Source organism: Mustela lutreola, chromosome 9 (genome assembly GCF_030435805.1).
Source record: "Mustela lutreola isolate mMusLut2 chromosome 9, mMusLut2.pri, whole genome shotgun sequence".
Lineage (NCBI taxonomy): Eukaryota > Metazoa > Chordata > Mammalia > Carnivora > Mustelidae > Mustela > Mustela lutreola.
The window spans coordinates 25,996,959-26,015,172 of NC_081298.1; the positions used below are offsets into that span (position 1 = coordinate 25,996,959).

The 18,214-nt window shown below is 48.1% G+C and overlaps 1 protein-coding gene across 3 annotated transcripts in view; it reads right to left on the reverse strand.

Moving 5' to 3' along the window:
* Positions 1-18,214, reverse strand: part of TM9SF4 (transmembrane 9 superfamily member 4) — a 57,802-nt gene that overhangs the window by 15,815 nt on the left and 23,773 nt on the right. For 2 of the 3 annotated variants that reach the window (XM_059133583.1, XM_059133584.1), the window contains exons 2-9: positions 15,020-15,133; positions 10,057-10,156; positions 5,237-5,405; positions 5,007-5,136; positions 3,699-3,822; positions 2,329-2,447; positions 2,101-2,212; positions 689-759 (exon numbers count right to left, since the gene is read on the reverse strand). In XM_059133583.1, coding sequence (XP_058989566.1) covers positions 689-759; positions 2,101-2,212; positions 2,329-2,447; positions 3,699-3,822; positions 5,007-5,136; positions 5,237-5,405; positions 10,057-10,156; positions 15,020-15,133 — 939 coding nt within the window. Of the gene's footprint in view, positions 1-688; positions 760-2,100; positions 2,213-2,328; positions 2,448-3,698; positions 3,823-5,006; positions 5,137-5,236; positions 5,406-10,056; positions 10,157-15,019; positions 15,134-18,214 lie in introns of those variants that run through there. The other variant, XM_059133585.1, reaches the window with a different exon arrangement.

Below are 18,214 nucleotides of genomic sequence, written 5' to 3' on the forward strand. Positions count from 1 at the left end.
ACTCTTTTTCAAGTTTGTCACACTTTCCTGTCTTATCTATATATTCTGACAAGTGGAACAGTTTTTAGATTTTTTTAAAAATTTTTTTAAGTAGGCCCAACACCCAACATAGGGCTTGAACTCACAAACCTGAGATTAAGACCTATGTGTTGGGGTGCCTGGGTGGCTCAGTGGGTTAAAGCCTCTGCCTTCGGCTCAGGTCATGATCCCAGAGCCCTGGGATCGAGCCCCGCATCAGGCGCTCTGCTTGGTAGGGAGACTGCTTCCTCCTCTCTCTGCCTACTTGTGATCTCTGTCTGTCAAATAAATAAATAAATGAAATCTTAAAAAAGAAAAAAAAAAAAAACCAAAAAACTATGTGTTGTACCAACTGAGCCAGCCAGGAGTCCCCAGTTTCAGATTTTTAATGTTATATTCATTAAGTTTTTTTTTCCTGTGACTTCTCCCATTGCTTTTATGCTTAGAAATTAGAAAGCTTATCCCTCTCATTTTGGGTCATTAAACATTTTTTCCTTTTCAAACTACTCTATGAAAACACACACACACACACACACACACACAGACACACACACACCACCACCACCACCACCAGCACCACCCCTTGACCCTTGGTCTGCTAGGCCCAGAGCCCTCCTGCTAGTCTGCCCTCCCTCTCCGAGTCCATCCCTCCCCAGCCAAGACCTCGTACAATGTCATCCTCCTTGTTATAGTTGGCGATGTCCTTCCGGAGGGTCCGAATGATGATCATGCTCAGGATGCCTGAAACGAACAGGGTAGGGAGGAAGAGGCCTGAGCACTGCCAACGGAGCCTCCTGGGCCTGGTGTTTCGCTGAGGGATGCTGGCACACCGGGCTTCCTCTGGTGGGCAGTGGGTAGGCAGCTGCCTCAGGCTGTCTGCTGAGCAGAGCTCCACCCCAGCTATCCAGACAAGGGTACATGGAGGGTCATTCCCCTGGCAGGGGAAGGAAAGAGCCACTGGGATGGGTTTGGGCAGTCAAGGGACACTGCTTTTTATTCCAGGGAGAACAGCACTTTAGCTGCTCCACGTCTTGGTCCACCTGACCTCTGCAGCCTCACTGCTTCCCGGGCTGACCTCCCGTGCTGCCCCTGCGTGCTTGCTACTTCTGTCATCAGTTCACAGCCTCCGTGCCCCTACTGGGGCTGCCTCCTGTTCCCTTTGCCCGCGGTGCCCCACTCTGCCCTGCACCTGTTCCCACTTCAACTTACCCCAGGCATCCTTACCTTTCAACACCCCAAAAGGTTCAGAGGCCCCCCCCCCACTTGTACCTCTACAGCACCCTGTTTCCTCTCCAGGTTAAGACAATGGGCTGTATGACCTCAAGCTAACTTGACCTTTTAGTCTTGGCTCATGGAACTTGAAGGACTGAGAGGTTTGGAAAGGACTTAATAACACAGCAGCTGCCCCTCAGGAAATGTTTAATAAAGAGCAGCTAAAATCACCTTTGCTTCCCATATGATACTGAAATGTGGGTGTCACTCCACCTCTGCCCACTACCCTCCCCCTGGCTCACCGGCCAGCTTCTCACCAAGCCTGTCCCCTTGCAGGGCCGTGGCCTTTGCTGGACCCATCTTTCCCTGGGTCTCTGAACGGTGGCTCCTCTCAGTCCAGAGAGGTTTTCTCTTAAGCAGCCTTTACCCCTTCTCAAGAGCTGTGTATCTGGTCACCCTGTTTATCTGCCCCAAAGCACTTACCATTTTCTAGACTCAACCACTTCTCTGCTCTTTTGTCTCTCCCAGCACCAGAACAGACTGTGAGGGGCCTGGCTAGCTCAATACAACATCCCCAGCATGGGGCATAGTCCTTGCACAGAAAGGGCAACAATGAAATCTCGTCCAATGACTCAGTGAAGGTGTGCATGGAGAGGTGTACCTCTCTTCCCCGAGGGAACTCTGCAGAAAGGAGACTGAATCTTGTTCCCCTCTGCATACCTGATGCCTAACACCGAGCACTGATGTTTGTTTTTGACCTACACTTGGCCCGAGAACACCCTAGAAGTCCCCCTTTAGTCATGGGATGCACCTCAGACCTTTATCCCTCACCCCCTTGTCCTCTCTGCCTCCCATCCGCAGATGTCTCACCTGACAGGAAGAAGACCACCACAACAGAGTTAATGATAGAAAACCAGTGGATCTGCACGTCACTCATGGTCAGGTAAGTATCCCAGCGAGAGGCCCATTTGATGTCGCTTTCCTGGAGGAGAAGGAGATAGAGTGGAAAAGCAGCACTTAGAGTCAGACCTCTTGCTAGATACCTTCTGCCCAGACCAGAACCCTCCTCCCCTGCCACGGGCTCCAGCCCCTTCTCACCTCCCAGTGTACAGAGTAGGTGAAGTACAGCTGGTTCTCCTTGCTGGGGTCGATTTCTTGGGGCGAGGAGCTGGTACCCTCAGGCAGGGTGCATGAACTCTTCTCATCTGCCTTGATGTCTGCGAGAGACAGACACTCAGTCTGTTCCTGTGGGGACCAGGGCCACTGCCTGGGGCTGTTCAGAGGGGTGCCCTCAGAGGCTGCCTGCTGCTGCAACCCAGGGTCTGAGGGGAGGCAACAGAGCTGTAAACTTCCTCCCCAGAGTCCTGACCTTCCTAAGAGCCTCTCGGGCTGCCGGGTGTGGAAGAGGGTGTCTGAGTCCCTCACGTGATCTCTCTTTACTCAATTCAAGTGTTCATGTATTCACTCAATCAGCCCCACGGAACAGGAAAAACACCACCGACTCCTGCTATCACATTTACTCATTCGCCAGGTCCCCAGAGTCCCAGCACACCAGTAATTCAATCACTCCGACGCTTCTGTCTTCATTTACTCCTCCGTTGATCCATTATCTGTCCATCCACTCAACCAACCACCATGTAATAAGCACCTCTCTGCCCAGCACTCTGCTGGGGAGAAAATGGTGAGAAAAGGAGACAGAGCCTCTAAACTTGAGGAAATGGCTGAGGGAAGAGATGACATCAAGAATATCATGCAATAAACATAAAGCTGTGCTCACAGTGCTCACCAGAAGCAGGATAGCACTCTGAAAGCACAGGATCTATGTCTTACATGAGATTGTTGGGGACGATTTTGTTTGGAAAACTAGGTTCCACAGCTTAAAAAAAAAAAAGCCAGAAACCTACCACCACTATCACAGCCCAGGGGTGAGCCAGGGATGAGAGGTGAGAAGCCAGGCCAGCCCCTATTGGGTTTATGGGGCTGGGCTCTCAGACTCCAACACAACTCTTGACCCTGGACCAATTCTCGTCTCTGCAATCACTTACAGAGAGGAAGAATAGCACAGAAACCAGCTGTCTGACTACTCCGTCTGCATCACTGCCCCTTGTTCTTCAACCTAGGGGAAGCGAGCTGGCTCTTCTGAGAGGCCCAGCCAAGTCCTAGCCGCTGTTTGTTCTTGGCCAAGTCACCAATCTCTCTGAGTCTCGGGTTCCCCATCTATAACCACCACACACTTCCAGGGGTAGCGAGGGGGGTAAACAGGGAAGGTGCCAGGCCAGGACACAACAGGTGTCAGCTCTCCCCCTTGCTCAGCCTTCTCTCATGGGAATGTAGTGACTCTACCTTGGCTGGGCCCATGTGCCACACTGTGGCCTATCAGCCATCTGAGAATCAAGTGTGAGAAGACCCTGGGTATGGAAGCCCAGGCCCATCCAGCCCGGCCCCTCTGGTCATACCTCCCCACTCACCCTCCAGCCTGATGCTCTGGGGAATCACCTCGAAGCGGACGACGCGGTACGTGTGCTCCTGATCCTCTTCCAGGTCCTCCCGGTGGTAGTAAAGGATGAACGAGAGGTGATTGTGCAGGTAAATCTAAAACAGCAGTGGAGAGAAGAAAATACCTAGTGGTCCAGAAACAACCAGAAAATCATCCCAATATCAGGTCCCTCCCCTGGGTCCAGCAGGCCCAGCTGTTTCAACCTGCCAAAAACACTGCTCTCACAGCATTCCCCATTCAGAAACCGTCCAGGGGTCCCTGGGGCTAACTAGGTAAGAGTCTGGATCCCTTGGGCCTGGTGTTCACATCCTTCTCTCATGTTTCCAGACATCTAGATCACCTGGTCTCCCCATCCCTTTCCTGCCCGGTGAACAGTTCCCACACTGCAGCTCTGCTCCCGGCATTCACTCCGGCTAGAACGCTGACTCCACTCAAATCAAGCCTCCCTATTTTTTAAGACCCACCTCCTCTGTGACAACCCGAATGTACACCGAGCTCTTCTGAGCTCTGCTGGCATTGATCGTCACAGCACTAGCACCATCAGGGATGGCAACTGGGACTTAAGATGCAGGGTCCCACCTAGTCAGTTCTCTTCTGAATTGGGATCGGAAGCCCGCCGAGGTCAGGAGCTACGCCTCAAAAGAAATGGTTTTGTCCTTTACTCCCTTCATAGAAGGTTGAAGTTCAGTTTAGAAAATTAGAAAGACAGGAGAATCACTGTTATTACCATCGCCATTATTAGCATATTTCTCAGAGGCTGTGCCATAAAATAGTACACACACCAATCATCTCCTTTACTCTGCGTAACAACCCTAAGGGGCAGCTATGGACACTGGATGCCTTTTACAGATGAGGAATCAAAGGCTCAGAGAGGAAACAGATAGGCTCAAGGTCTCTCAACAACTAGTAAGTGAGGGAGGTGGAATCCAACAGCCAAGGAGCCAGCTCTGTAAAAGCATGCTCTTGACCACTATCCTACCTAGCTCTCCTACATACTGTTCCAATTCCGTCTGTTTTTTCTTTTAATCTTATAAATATGGAATCTGACTTTTTGAGGGGCTGTGCCTTCCATTTCCTGTGTAGCATCTGCCAGAGCCTTGTCCAAAGCACCGACTTTCATAGCCCATGCCCAAGGGCACCAGGAGAAACCTGCCTTGGCCATCCCACCTTTTGTTATAAACCTAAAGCTAAACATGTCCCCCTTCCCTATGGCCCCAAGGGCTCGTGACTTACCAGATGAAACGCTCCCCAGCCCTTCATGCACCCTGAGACACTCTACCTTATTGACGTCTGTGAAGCCGAGTCGGTAGCCGTGTTCAAACTGCACATCTTTTTCCTTCTTCTTGTCATCACCATCGCGGTTGGAGTAGAGCTCCAGCCGGGTGGCCACAGGCAGGTTGTCGGCGATGCTGGAAACCCAAGGCCCCGCTCAGTCCCCCTGGACTGCCTCTCCCATCCGTGCCCACCCCACCCCAAGTTGGGGCCGGCAGGGAATGCAGGACAACTTACAGGTGGACATAGTAGTCTTCCGTGATCCGCTCGGCCACAAGCCGGCTCTGCTCCACGGTCAGGGTCACTGGCTTGCTGGATTGGCTGCACAGAACCTCACACTTCTTTTCACTGTTCATTAGCACCTGGAAAGGGGTGTTGACAATCCGGTCCCCTCTCAGCACCTCTCCTGCCGTAAGAGAGACACATGGATCTCAGAGCTTCAGCCCTGAGGTCACCAGAGCCGAGGAGACACTGCTGACTCGCAGGGCCTTTGACAGTTCCCCAGCCTGGCACTTGGTGTTCTACCCTATCTGAAGAGAGCCGGCCCCTCCGCCTCCCACCTGGCCTCCCCACTCCCGCTCTGATACCTCCACCAGACTCTCCAGGGCACGTCAAATACACCTCTGCGCCTCCGGTGCCCCTTCTTGCCCATGTTCCTGGGAAGCTCCTCCTCACCCTTCGAGCTCCGATTCTGTTCCCTCCTCCGGGAAGCCCTTCCTGACCTCCTCGGGGCCTAGCCTGTCCCTCTCTTCCCTGATTTCCCTCTGTGTAGAGGCAGCGTCATACAATACTGAGGACTGGACCGGCTACCGAGCCCTGGCTCTAACACTTACTGTCTTGATCTTGGTAAGTTATATAACCTCAATGAGCCTCAATTCCTCTATCTGCAAAATGGGGATACTAACAGTAATCATCTCACAGGGTTCCAGTGAGAAAGCAAGTCTGAGGCACACAGCAGGCTGGCAACAAATGCCTTCTTTATTTTCAGCGTCACTCCTGCACCTTTTCACATGCTGCTGATATGATTTTGCACTGGGCGCTGCGATATTAAGCATCTGCCACCCCTGACTGGGAGCTCTTTTAAGGGCAGACAGTATTTCCCACTCATTTCTGTGTCTTCAGATCCCAGTTCGGCCAGGGAGGGAGGTGGGGTACTGCACACTTGCTGCAAGCCTACTGCCTCAGAGCAGGGGCCAGGCACCAGGTGCAGGGAAGCTCAGGGCTGCCCACAGCCAATGGCACTTCCATTCTGAGCTGTTCCAACGGTTGTACTGAGATGATGTGAAACTGGGAAAAGCTGAAGACGGACCACCGCCAACGGGCAGGACGAGCGCCTGCACATACAAGGAGTCCAACACGGGCAGCAGGGACCTGCCTGGATACGGCCCTATCTGCTCGGTCAGTCATTTTTTCATTCATTTCGTCATTCATTCACTCATCCCCAGCATCCACCTGGTACTGCTTATGGGCTCGGCCCGGAAGATGCGATGTTAAACACACATACTCACAGAGCTTACGGTGTAGTGGGAAGACAGACTTGGTAAAGTCATGACATAACAAGAAGAACTTGCTCTAGACATGGGGAGCACGTCTAGGAAAGCTTCCCTGAGGAAATGATGTTTGAAGTGAGCTCTAAAGGAAGAGGGGCACTGACTACGTAGAGACAGAAGAAGAACATTCTAGACAGAAGGAACAGTACGTGCAAAAGCTCCTGGGGGGTGGAAGGCATGTACTGAGGCGGAGAGGCCTGTGTGGTCACAGCACAGAAAGCAAAGAGGGCAGGTGACTTAAGGTGAGCCTAAAAGACGAGCTGGAGTCAGACCTCAGGGCCTGTGGGCCGTGCTGGAAGTTTGATCTTTACCCAAAAGACCCTGAGGGGTTTCTAACAGGGGTGGAGGAAGACATGACCTTATTCAGATGACAGAAAAATCACTTTGGCTATTTTGAGAAGAAAACACAGAAGATGCAAGGGACTGGCTGAGGCGATGCCAGTCAGTCATGCATGTGAGTGAGGACGGTGGCTGGACAGGGCGGTGCTGAGTGTGGCAGCAAGCATGCGGATTCAGGAGCTACTGAGCGGGGGAATGGAAGGTGCTGACAGATACAAAGGACAAGTGAGAAGTGGCAGGAGACTGAGGTTTCTACAACAGGGTGCTAGCTGGGAAAACAGAAAGAGGAGCAAATTTAGACGAAGGCCTTTCTTCGGTTTGGATATGTTAAGCAGGCAATTAGATACCCAAATTTTGGGCTCCCATGACAGGTCAGGGCTGTGGATGAAAGCTGTGAGTTGCTGGTGTATGAACGGTAGTGGCAGGGCGCAAGCCGCACCCCTGTGCGTGGTAGCTGCCCTGGTGAGTGTGGACAGGGCACTTAGGAGAGGCACAGGGAGAGGAGGGGCTCCCCTTCCCCCATTATAGAAGCTGAGCCTAGAGAACCCAGGAACGGACTGGCCAGTGGAGAGCAAGGACGCCAGTTAAGAATTATCTGCATAGTCTGCTGGGGAAACGATTCGGGTCACCGTCTTCACTTCACAGAAGACGACCCTAGAAGCAGACAGGGACCGAGACTTGCCCGTGATCAGACGAGGAGACTGTTGTAGCACTGCACTCTTGGACTCCTTCCTCCATACCTAGCCCTACTGCCCATTTTTTTTTAGTCTACACGGAGCTCACTTGAGGAAAGGAAGAAAATACACAGAGAGGAACAAGGCTGAAGACCAAGTAAGCAGATCACATCTTGATATTTAGAAATTAAATTAACACCAAGAGAGAAGACAGGCTAGTCTGGAACGGCTCATCTCTAATATGCAAATGTTCCTTTTAACTTTTTACAGCTGGAGCAGATCACTGGCCAGGCTAAAGGAGCATCAAGGTAGGAACGTGGACCCTCTAAGTGAGTTGGAGGCTATGGCCCAGTACATCTGCCCCCAGACACTCCCACACACACCCCAGCACGGATCTCCATCAGCGCGATCACCACAAGCACAGCCCTCACACAGCTCAAATGAACCTTTCTGGAGAAGGCACTCTGGACAACAGAAAGAATTCTGTCTTTAGAGTTAAAAAAACACCTGAGTAATATGTTGACATATCAATTTCTCCCCTTACTGGCCATGTGATCTGTGGAGGAAGACTTTTAAACCCTCATAGCTGCCCTTCCCTCTACTATGAAACGGGAGCAACCATACTGGTGAGTGACTGGGGCGAGGAACTGTACCTCTTTTTGCCTCACTTCCCCTACCTATGTTAAGGGGATAGTAAGAGGAGCTATTTCATAGAGCTCTTGTGAGTATTAACAAAGTTAAAGCATAGAAGTGCCTAGAAAAGCGCCCAGCTCATGAGAGCCTGTAAGTATTAATGGTGGTGATGAGAACAGAGAGTACAAGGCTTGCCATCTAACAGGTATGTAACCAAGGAATTTTCTCCTCCATTTGGGCAGGACACTAACATTGACTGAATCCTACTGTGTCAGACACTGGGCTAGAAGTGGGAGAGAGAGAGAGGAATATAAGGCGTGATCTCTCAACTCTAAGAACCCACAGGCCATGAAGGCAGGCACTCCACAAAGACAGACCGAGATGTAGTGTAGCAGAGTAACTTTTGTACGTAAAAGTTTCCATTTCAGTGAGGCAGAACATTCCCCAGCTTCATGGAGGATGCAGCAGGGCCTCAGAGGAGTTAAGGTCACCCAGTGTCACATGGAGGGGTGCCCAACTGTTGAGCACAGGCTGGCAACGAGTCCACACCAGCTCATGGGCATGGGCACGCCATGTTCTGAGGGTCCTTTGACCAAGAGGACAAAACAAGTCAAGTTTCTCAGGCAGAGACAGGTGGCCAGAGCACAATATGGTGTGGAAAGGGAAAAGAAGGGTAAGTGACAGGTTGGGGGGACAGCCCAGACAATCAGTGGAAGTCAGTCCAGGCCCCAAGACAACAGTAGGAGGCAAGACGAAGGGATGGGAGGTGCTGCCTGTTTTTGGCTAAGCTGACTACAAGGCCTGCCTCCAGCTGGTCTGGGACATCCAATACCTGATCGTAGATACACTTATCAGCTGGGGACTCTGGAAACATGTGAGCCAGGGGTAGCTCAGACAGAGAAGGCAGACCTTTCAGAGGCCTGCTCAAGAACCAATTCTCTCCTTTTTCCTTCCTAAGTTGTAAGAGGAAAGTCTCCTAAGCTTCTTGAGGTCAGGGACAGCATCTACCCACATTTTTATCTCCAGGACTCAACACCAATACGGGTAAGTACTAAGAATCGTGTCGGGAAGAGAGGCTTCCAAATGTCTTTTGCTTTAAGCCTGCAATTCTAGCAAATGGAGAATTATTGAATTGGAGTAAGATGACTATTTATGGAACATACATTCCAGACACTGTGCTGGGTGCCTCGCACATTTTTTGAAGCAAGTCTTGCACACTTAGCAAGAACTACAGTGATGCCTCTGCTTCTTTTAGGGCCAGAGGTAACCACTCACTCTTTTAATTAAAAGCAGAGTAGGGGGCGCCTGGGTGGCTCAGAGGGTTAAAGCCTCTGCCTTCGGCTCAGATCATGGTCCCAGGGTCCTGGGATCAAGCCCCGCATCAGGCTCTCTCCTTGGTGGGGAGCCTGCTTCCTCCTCGCTTTCTGCCTGCCTCTCTGCCTACCTGTGATCGATCTCTCTGTCAAATAAATAAATAAAATCTTAAAAAAAAAAAAAAAAAAAAAAGCAGAGTAGGTTGCAGAAGCCACGAAAGACAAGGGAATTATCTAGCAATCAAGGGAGAGCTGGGCTGAGAGCAGCCAAGGACTGAAACTCTGAAGTCTGACTACGTAGTCTCTAAGCCCAGCTTGGCTGTTAATTAAAAATATAACCACAGGCAAGTCACTGAACCTGTAAAACGGGCATAAACACAGCATCTGCCACCCCAGAGCTGTTCTGAGGCTTGAATAAGCTGCTCTGTATGTAAACAACGTAGAACGGTGTGTGGCACACAGGAATGTCAGGGTTAACTGCTACCGTTGCCACGTAAGGACGTGGCTTCCCGTTTGGGACAGGCTGACACAGTCAGAAGAGAACTTACCCAGATTCTCTGCCTTGTAGGTGATTTTGTTGGGTTGGCAGAAGGGCAGCGAGTAGTATTCATAAGGTAGCTGGGTTCGAGAGCTGGTGAGCTTCACAGCCTAGTGGAAGAAGAGAGGGTGTTGTTCATCAACCCGGAAACCCAGACGGCTGTTTCAATAATCCTCCCCGGTACCCACATATCATTGGTACACTTGGTAATATTATTAGCAAACTGAAAGCAGCAGATCACAGCTGTAGTACACTAGATACTATACAGTCTACGATTCTGAATTATTTCATGTTTCATTTAGTTTTAGACTACATAATAGTTTTTTTTTAAATCAGAACAAGGGGCGCCTGGGTGGCTCAGTGGGTTAAGCCGCTGCCTTCGGCTCAGGTCATGATCTCAGGGTCCTGGGATCGAGTCCCGCATCGGGCTCTCTGCTAAGCGGGGAGCCTGCTTCCCTCTCTCTCTCTCTGCCTGCCTCTCCGACTACTTGTGATTTCTCTCTGTCAAATAAATAAATAAAATCTTAAAAATAAATAAATAAAATCAGAACCAAATTCAATACATTCTGAAAGTCTGATACGGTACCTTGACCCTATAATTTCACTTCTGGGCGTCTTTCCTAGGAAATAACTCCAAATGAGGGTAAACTTTAGGAACAAAGAGGTTCACTCCTTACTCATAACCACAGTGCTCTCCTGTCTGCGGTTTCTCGAGCCTGTCCAGCTCTTCTTGGCTCAGGCTCTGTGCCCACTGTTCCTTCCTGGCCTGTCTGGCTCCTTCATACATTCAGGTCCCGGCTTAGGGTCCCTCACCTGGAAGCGCTCCCTAACCAGCTCATCTAAGGGAATCCCCCCATTTGCTCTATTCCAACATGCACAGTTTCCTAGGTAACATGGCTGATACAACATGATTATTTTGTTTACCTGTTGCATTAATAACAAAAAAAAAAAAACCAAAAAACCAAGTCTCTTCCACTAGAATTTAAGAGTTAGGCTTTGTGAGGATAAGGACCTACAGAGCCAGGCACACAGAGGTGTTCATTAAATGTTTGCTGAATGACCGAAGTGAGGAAAAACGGGAAAACAAGTATAAGCTCTCACGATCGGAAACGGCAATAAACTGTAATAGGCTCATTCAATGAATATTACGCATCATTAAAAACAAGGTTTAAGGGCGCCTGGGTGGCTCAGTGGGTCAAGCCTCTGACTCCAGCTCAGGTCATGGTCTCAGGGTCCTGGGACTGAGGCCCACATCGGGCTCTCTGCTCAGCAGGGAGCCTGCTTCCTCGTCTTTCTCTGCCTGCCTCTCTCACTACTTGTGATTTCTTTCTCTGTCAAATCAATCAATCAATAAATCTTTAAAAAACAAGGTTTAAGAAGGACCAAGAAGGAGAATATTTAGGAAGTGATGCGTGCACAGAGAATATAGCTCTGGAAATAGTGACAATCATAGGCAACGCCAAACCATAGATAAACAGAACTAATCAAAATGTTACAAAAAGTAAACTCTGATCCACATGCAAATAAAATTATCTTTGCTATTTAGAAACTACCAACCATTCCTATGCACCATCTAAAAAAGTTTAAATACTTTTTAGAATCCAGGTCCACAATCCTTATTTAAAACTCATTATTTTGGAAACTAGGAATATTTTTTGATTTTTAAAAGGCAGTACGGACAACACCCCCAGCTGCGTCTGGGACAGTACCCCATATTTAATGACCGTGCAAAGAAATGCAAAAATATTCATTATAAGGGGAATAAATAAAGTCAAACACTTCAGGCCAAGTCTTGTCAATGAAAGCTTAGAAAACTGAGTTTCAAAGGTTTTTAGATGTTGGACGAAGGGACTGAGGACTACTATTAAGCATTTCATAAACTGCTTGAGCCAAAATGGCCAAAAAGTTAGTGTCTATTGTAACAGCCTGTTATTTTGTTTCTTACATTCTCTCGTTCTGGATAAAAAAAAAAAAAAAAAAATCCACGTTACAGAGAGACTGAGTCCTAACTTTATGTTCCCTCACCCTTCCTACCCCTCGACCCAAAGTGTCCCCTCTCAGACCCCCAGCCTGGCAGGCCCCGAAGCCAGTGCCACCCTCTCCTCCCTGTGCCACAAGCTTTGCTCTGGATAGGGGGGCTTTTGGCAGAAGCACTGTGAGGAAGGGTACTGCAGTAGGTCAGAGCTGGAGCAGTTAAAGACTAAGCCTCACCACATCACCTCGAACAAGGTGGTTTACTTCCCTGGGCCTTGATTTCCATTATCTGTAAAATATACAGTATCTGCTTCAGAGGGTTCTTGGGGGGCATCTGAGTTAAGTCACACATAATGTCTGGTATGTAAATAACCCTCAATAAATGTTACTTTAATTACTTTTCCTGAAGGTTACAAGTATGATTTGGGAGGAAGAGATATGCTCACAATAATGAAACACATGTAATGTTGCATTTACTCATTAATTACTGCTTAGCTCTAAATGAACTTTTTAAAAAAGATTTTATTTATGTTTTATGTATGTATTTATTTAGAGTGAGCTGGGGGAGGGGCAGAGGGAGAGGGAGAAAGAATCTGAGGCAGACTCCACACTGAGTGTAGAGCCTGACACAGGGCTTGATCCCACAACCCCGAGATCATTATCTCAGCCAAACTCAAGAGTTGGATACTCAATCATCAGAGCCACTCAGGCACCCCTAAATGCAGATGCTTTTTAATGGCCACTCCTCAGACATACTTATCCACCCTGCCAGGCTGCATACTAGGAGCTGGTAACACAGCAATGATTGGGACAGAGAAGATCCCAGCTCTTCTAGAACTTGATTCCTAGCAGTTTTCATTTTTTCCTTTAAGCAAATATATTATTCACATATTTTTCCTCTTCACTGGTTAATTCCCTCCAGATAATCACAAGTTGCTCGTATGTGATGCCCCAAATAAGCATGACATGTAGCAATTTTGTCATTTTGCTAATACCTAAAATGTGGCAGCAAACACAGGGGCATGTACATGATGGCACCTCCTCTGGCTGGTCCTTTGTGATCATCTTTTGCTTCTCCTTTTGAACACTGTGAGGCCCAGGGGAAGATAAACTCGATGTTCACACAATCTTATTGCTTTGCTTTTGCACAGACCAGTAAAGACGTGGTTCAACACAGTAATGAGGCAAGAAATGTATGTTTATTTAAGGAGCAGAATTTATTTTCATAACCTTGTAAGTTCTGTTAGCCGTTTTTACACAATCCCTAAGGGTCCGAAGGACTACTTAAAAATTTCTTTTTTTTTTTTTTTTTTTTTTAAAAGATTTTATTTATTTACTTGAGAGAGAGACAGTGAGAGAGAGCATGAATGAGGAGAAGGTCAGAGAGAGAAGCAGACTCCCCATGGAGCTGGGAGCCCGATGCGGGACTCGATCCCGGGACTCCAGGATCATGACCTGAGCCGAAGGCAGTCGTCCAACCAACTGAGCCACCCAGGCGTCCCTTAAAAATTTCAACTACACATTACTTTGCCAAGGGGGGAACAGTGTGGTAGTCAAGTAGTTGGGGGTTTAGAGAGGTGAGAGGATGCCAAGTGTCCTACCCTAAAAACACTGCACAGGGGAGAAAAAAACACAGAAAAAAACTGAAGTATTAAAAGTGGTTATACTTGGGTGATGACAGAGGAGCGTCCTTTTGGCCGAGAGCCCTTGTATAAATTTATGCCCTGTCCCTTGTGGTAATCTATATCCAGTGACTGGTTCATGGAGGGATCCAGAGAACCAGTCCTCTTGTTTCAATTTGGAACAAATCCAAAGGGCCGGCCATTCCAGTTCCAGAGCTTTCCACGGGCATCTGTTGTACCATGGCTCTGTGTCTCCCTCTGCTCAGTCCTGCTTCCCTCCCACCCTCCCAAGTGGCAACCCTCAGAGCCTACCCAGCCAAACTGCACCGGATCCCCACTTTAGAGTTTGTGCCCTGGGAAACCAGATCCAAGAAAATCCACCACCAACCCCTATCCCTGCTTGGGGCTCTGAGAAGGCCACCAACACACTGTTAAAGAGCCATTAATCAAGGTGCCAGCCTGCCCACTGCCCCTGATCAACCATTTTTTAAGTGACTCCTTCCCCACCTTTGCTCGTTGATTGACCCACAGTGGGCATCGAGCTTGAGAAGCAAAGGCGCCTGGTTGGATGGTTTCTCTCTAGACTTGTTCACGCACCAGTGTGCCTCATCTACTTACCATTGATTCTACTATGTATTTGGTTCCGACTCATTTTTAGGGAAATACATTTATTTAAGGAGCTAATACTGTATCACCATTAAAAATGGAAAACCAACAGCAGCCATAAAATCACGAGCTGAAGTAGCAGCTATTTTTCTTAATACAAATTAAAAGAAAACAGGTATTAAGATAAAATGTATTTGTCATCTCATCTCTTAAAATCATCTCATGTACCACCACTTAGTGAGGGAGGACGCAGTTGGGAAAACCCAAACTAGAGAGCCCAGCTGGTGGCAGAAACTGCAAGTGAAAACACAGAGGCCCTAACAGGCTGTGTATGCGCAGACAATCTGAGTCATGTGGAGAGAAGCTGGGAACAGAGTGGAGGATGGAGCCGAGGAAACAGGAAGGCAGGCTGAGAGAGACAGACAGACAGACACACAGACCTAGAAACAGAGACACACGTGAGGGTGAGAGTGAATAACACAGACACGGAAAGAGCTGAAGAGAAAGAGAGGGACACAGAGCGAGAACACACTCAATCAGGCAAAGTCGCAGAGGAGAAGAGAGAGATGAAGGGGCAGAGCTCCTGAACTGTGGGCTCCCGCGGGCACTCCCCATCCAGCCAGGAACCAGGCAGCAAACCCCGCGTTTTGCCACGGTGGCTGGCCCTGGCTTTTGTTCTCTGCAAGCATGGGAAGGACAGGACCATCTCACCAGGGTCCTCCAGCCACGATGCCCAGCACGGAGGCTCCAACAGTCTGGCGCAGCACCTACCTTGATTTCTACAGGGTCGTTCTGGTGGAAGTTGATTGGAGCAACCCCAGGGACGTAGAAGGCACGTGTATCACACGTGAGAGAGAAAAGCAGCAGGGACCACGGCAACCAGTCCTGCTTGGAAGAAGAGAGGTTGTAGTTGGGATGGGGGAAAGTAAACATCTTTCTAGGGCAGATCAAGTCATAGGACCTTCACACCTGCTTTAACTGACCCAGTCTCATCCCCGCTCTGTAAGTGCTGTCTTCCAAACGCCCCCAAGAGTCCCGCAAGGCACTGATTCTGCACTTCCAGAAACGAGTCACAAAATCAGTGAAGTAATTAACATGGGGACAAAAGGGAAGACTGTAATTCAGGGTAGCCACAGCTCCCCACTTCCAGCTCAATGTTCTTTTCACCTTTTCACACTGGCTCACTCTCCAGTATAGTTAGTAGGAAACAAAGCTCCATAATGTTCCACCAATTCCCTTTTCTCTATATAGCAAGATGTTAGGAAGCTCCTATGTGACCAATATATTTTCCTACAAGCCTTCTCCGGATTGTACTGACATCATCTGCCACTCTCCTCCTCACTCAGCCCCAGCTACACTGACCTTCTTTCTTTTTTTTTTTTTTTTTAAAGATTTTATTTATTTATTTGACAGACAGAGATCGCAGTAGGCAGAGATGCAGGCAGAGAGAGAGAGAAGGAAGCAGGCTCCCTGCTGAGCAGAGAGCCCGATGCGGGACTCGATCCCAGGACCCTGAGATCATGACCTGAGCTGAAGGCAGAGGTTTTAACCCACTGAGCCACCCAGGCGCCCTACACTGACCTTCTTGTTGTCTCTTGTCAGCAAGTCCTTCTCAACCCCTCTGGGCCATCACCTTTACTGTTCCCTCTGCCAGAATGCCCTTCCTACAGATCCCTGTGTGGCTAATCTCATTCCTTATTTCATTCAGGTCTCTCTGAAATATCAGGTCCTCAGGGAAGCCTTCACTGCCAATCCGACCTAAAATAATGCCCTCGGGGCTCCCATTCTCCATTCTTCACTCTTATACTTTCTTTTCATGGACCTCCCTACATACATGCACAATGTGCATGTACATCATCTTATCATGTACAATATGCATTTGTTTACTTGTGCAGTCTGTCGCCCTCCACTCAAATGTGATCTCTGTGGGAGCAGGGACTGTGTGTCCCCAGGGCTTGGCACCCAGCAGGCACTCAGTAAATGAACTGCATTCAGCTTAGTCACCTGGAAATTCAAGATAAGACCAGACCAATTACTGGCCTCAAGAAATGTACTCCATCAAAACCTCTCTTTCCCTTCATTAGCAACATGCTTCTCCCCCTCAAGGAACCAGAAGAGCTTCCCGATTCTCTCTCCGTACCTGGTGTGAACAAGGAACTCTTATCCAGACACCCAGATCCCACACTCACAAGTGCTCCTGCATCTCCACTCTCTCTTCACCCCTGAATGTTACAGCATTTCAGACCCTTGTTTCTGCCCACTGGACACTGGCCACAGCCTTCCAACCACCTCGCCCTCACATCCCCTCCATCCTTCAAATTACTCCACACACACACACTCTCTCTCCCTCCGATGATTCTTTCTGGAACTCAGTGTTACATGGAGTTAGAATCACTCAGGGGGCTTGCATGTAAACTCATCTGCATTTTTACCAGAAGCACAAGTTGGCTTTAACAGTATAAGGTTCTGAGTTTGGTGCACTTTTTGTAGATACATAGCTTGGTCAAAGTCTTTTTTTTTTTTTAAAGACTTTATTTATTTTTGAGAGAGAGAACAAGCACAAGCAGGGGAGAGGCAGAGGGAGAAGCAGGCTCCTGCTGAACACGGAGCCCCATGCAGGCCTCAATCCCAGGACCCTGGGAACATGAGCCCAAGGCAGACCCTTAACTGACTGAACTAGCCAGAAGCCCCCCGCCAAAAAACTTTTAATTTTAAAATTAATTTAGGGGTGCCTGGGTGGCTCAGTGGGTTAAGCTGCTGCCTTCGGCTCGGGTCATGATCTCGGGGTCCTGGGATCGAGTCCCACATCAGGCTCTCTGCTTGGCAGGGAGCCTGCTTTCCTCTCTCTCTCTCTGCCTGCCTCTCTGCCTACTTGTGGTCTCTCTGTCAAATAAATAAATAAAATCTAAAATTAATTTAGATTTGCAGAAGAGCTGCAAAAATATTGTGAGAATTCCCATAGACTCTCCACCCAGTTTCCTCTAACGTTAACATCTTACATAACTACGAGCAGGCAAGGCTTAAAAAAAAAAAAAAAAAAACTAGCTTAAAAACGTTCTGGAAAAGTAGCACATACACAGTAAATAATTCAAACACAGTACAAATGGGTATACCATGAAAAAGAAATCTTCCTCCCACTTGGGTTCCCCATAGACAACTGCTATCACCAGTTCCCTTAAAATCCCTCCAGAGGCATTTTACATATTCACAAAGGGAAGGGCTTAGTAGTAGTATGGGTTTTCCCTGAATACAACAACAACAAAGAGAATTTATTCTTTCTGAGATGGAAAGCCTGCTGACTATGGGCTGGCTGCAGCATCTGATCTCCTCAATCAGATAATTTCCTCCAACTGACCTGTTGTCAGAAGATTCTGGCCCTCCCTCCTTGGAACCCTGTGCTAGGCCTCCCTGGTCAGTCTTCAGAAATATGAATATGACTGCTTGGAGCGAGAGAAATAAGCCTTGTCCCCTTTGTACATAGATTCCAGTTAACCAAAATGCAAGTAAAACAAATCCCGCAGTACCGGCGTTAACTGCCATACGTTTGTTTTTTAAAAAATGAAAACACAACAACAACGCAATTCTGAATTTTTGAAAAATGATGCAGAAAATAGATAATTCTCACACAAAGATGTGATCAACAAACCAGAGATCAAATGATCTTAAAGGAAGAATCAACAGATGAAAAATGGCAAAGGTTATCTCCTTATGTGCTACAAAAATCTTTGAATAATGGAAGCTGTCAACCAAAAGCAATCCAGAAGTTCAGTTTAGAATTAATGATTGTATCACGACGACACTGTCAGATTTAGATATTAAAATGTCATGGTTTTGATATTCCTGGATAGCTAGAGAGGTAATTAGAACACTTTTGGGGGAGGAATTTGCACTCTATGAAAATCCCCCCTTTTTATATAAATATAAAAAATAAACATATACATATAAATTTATATTTACAAAAATATA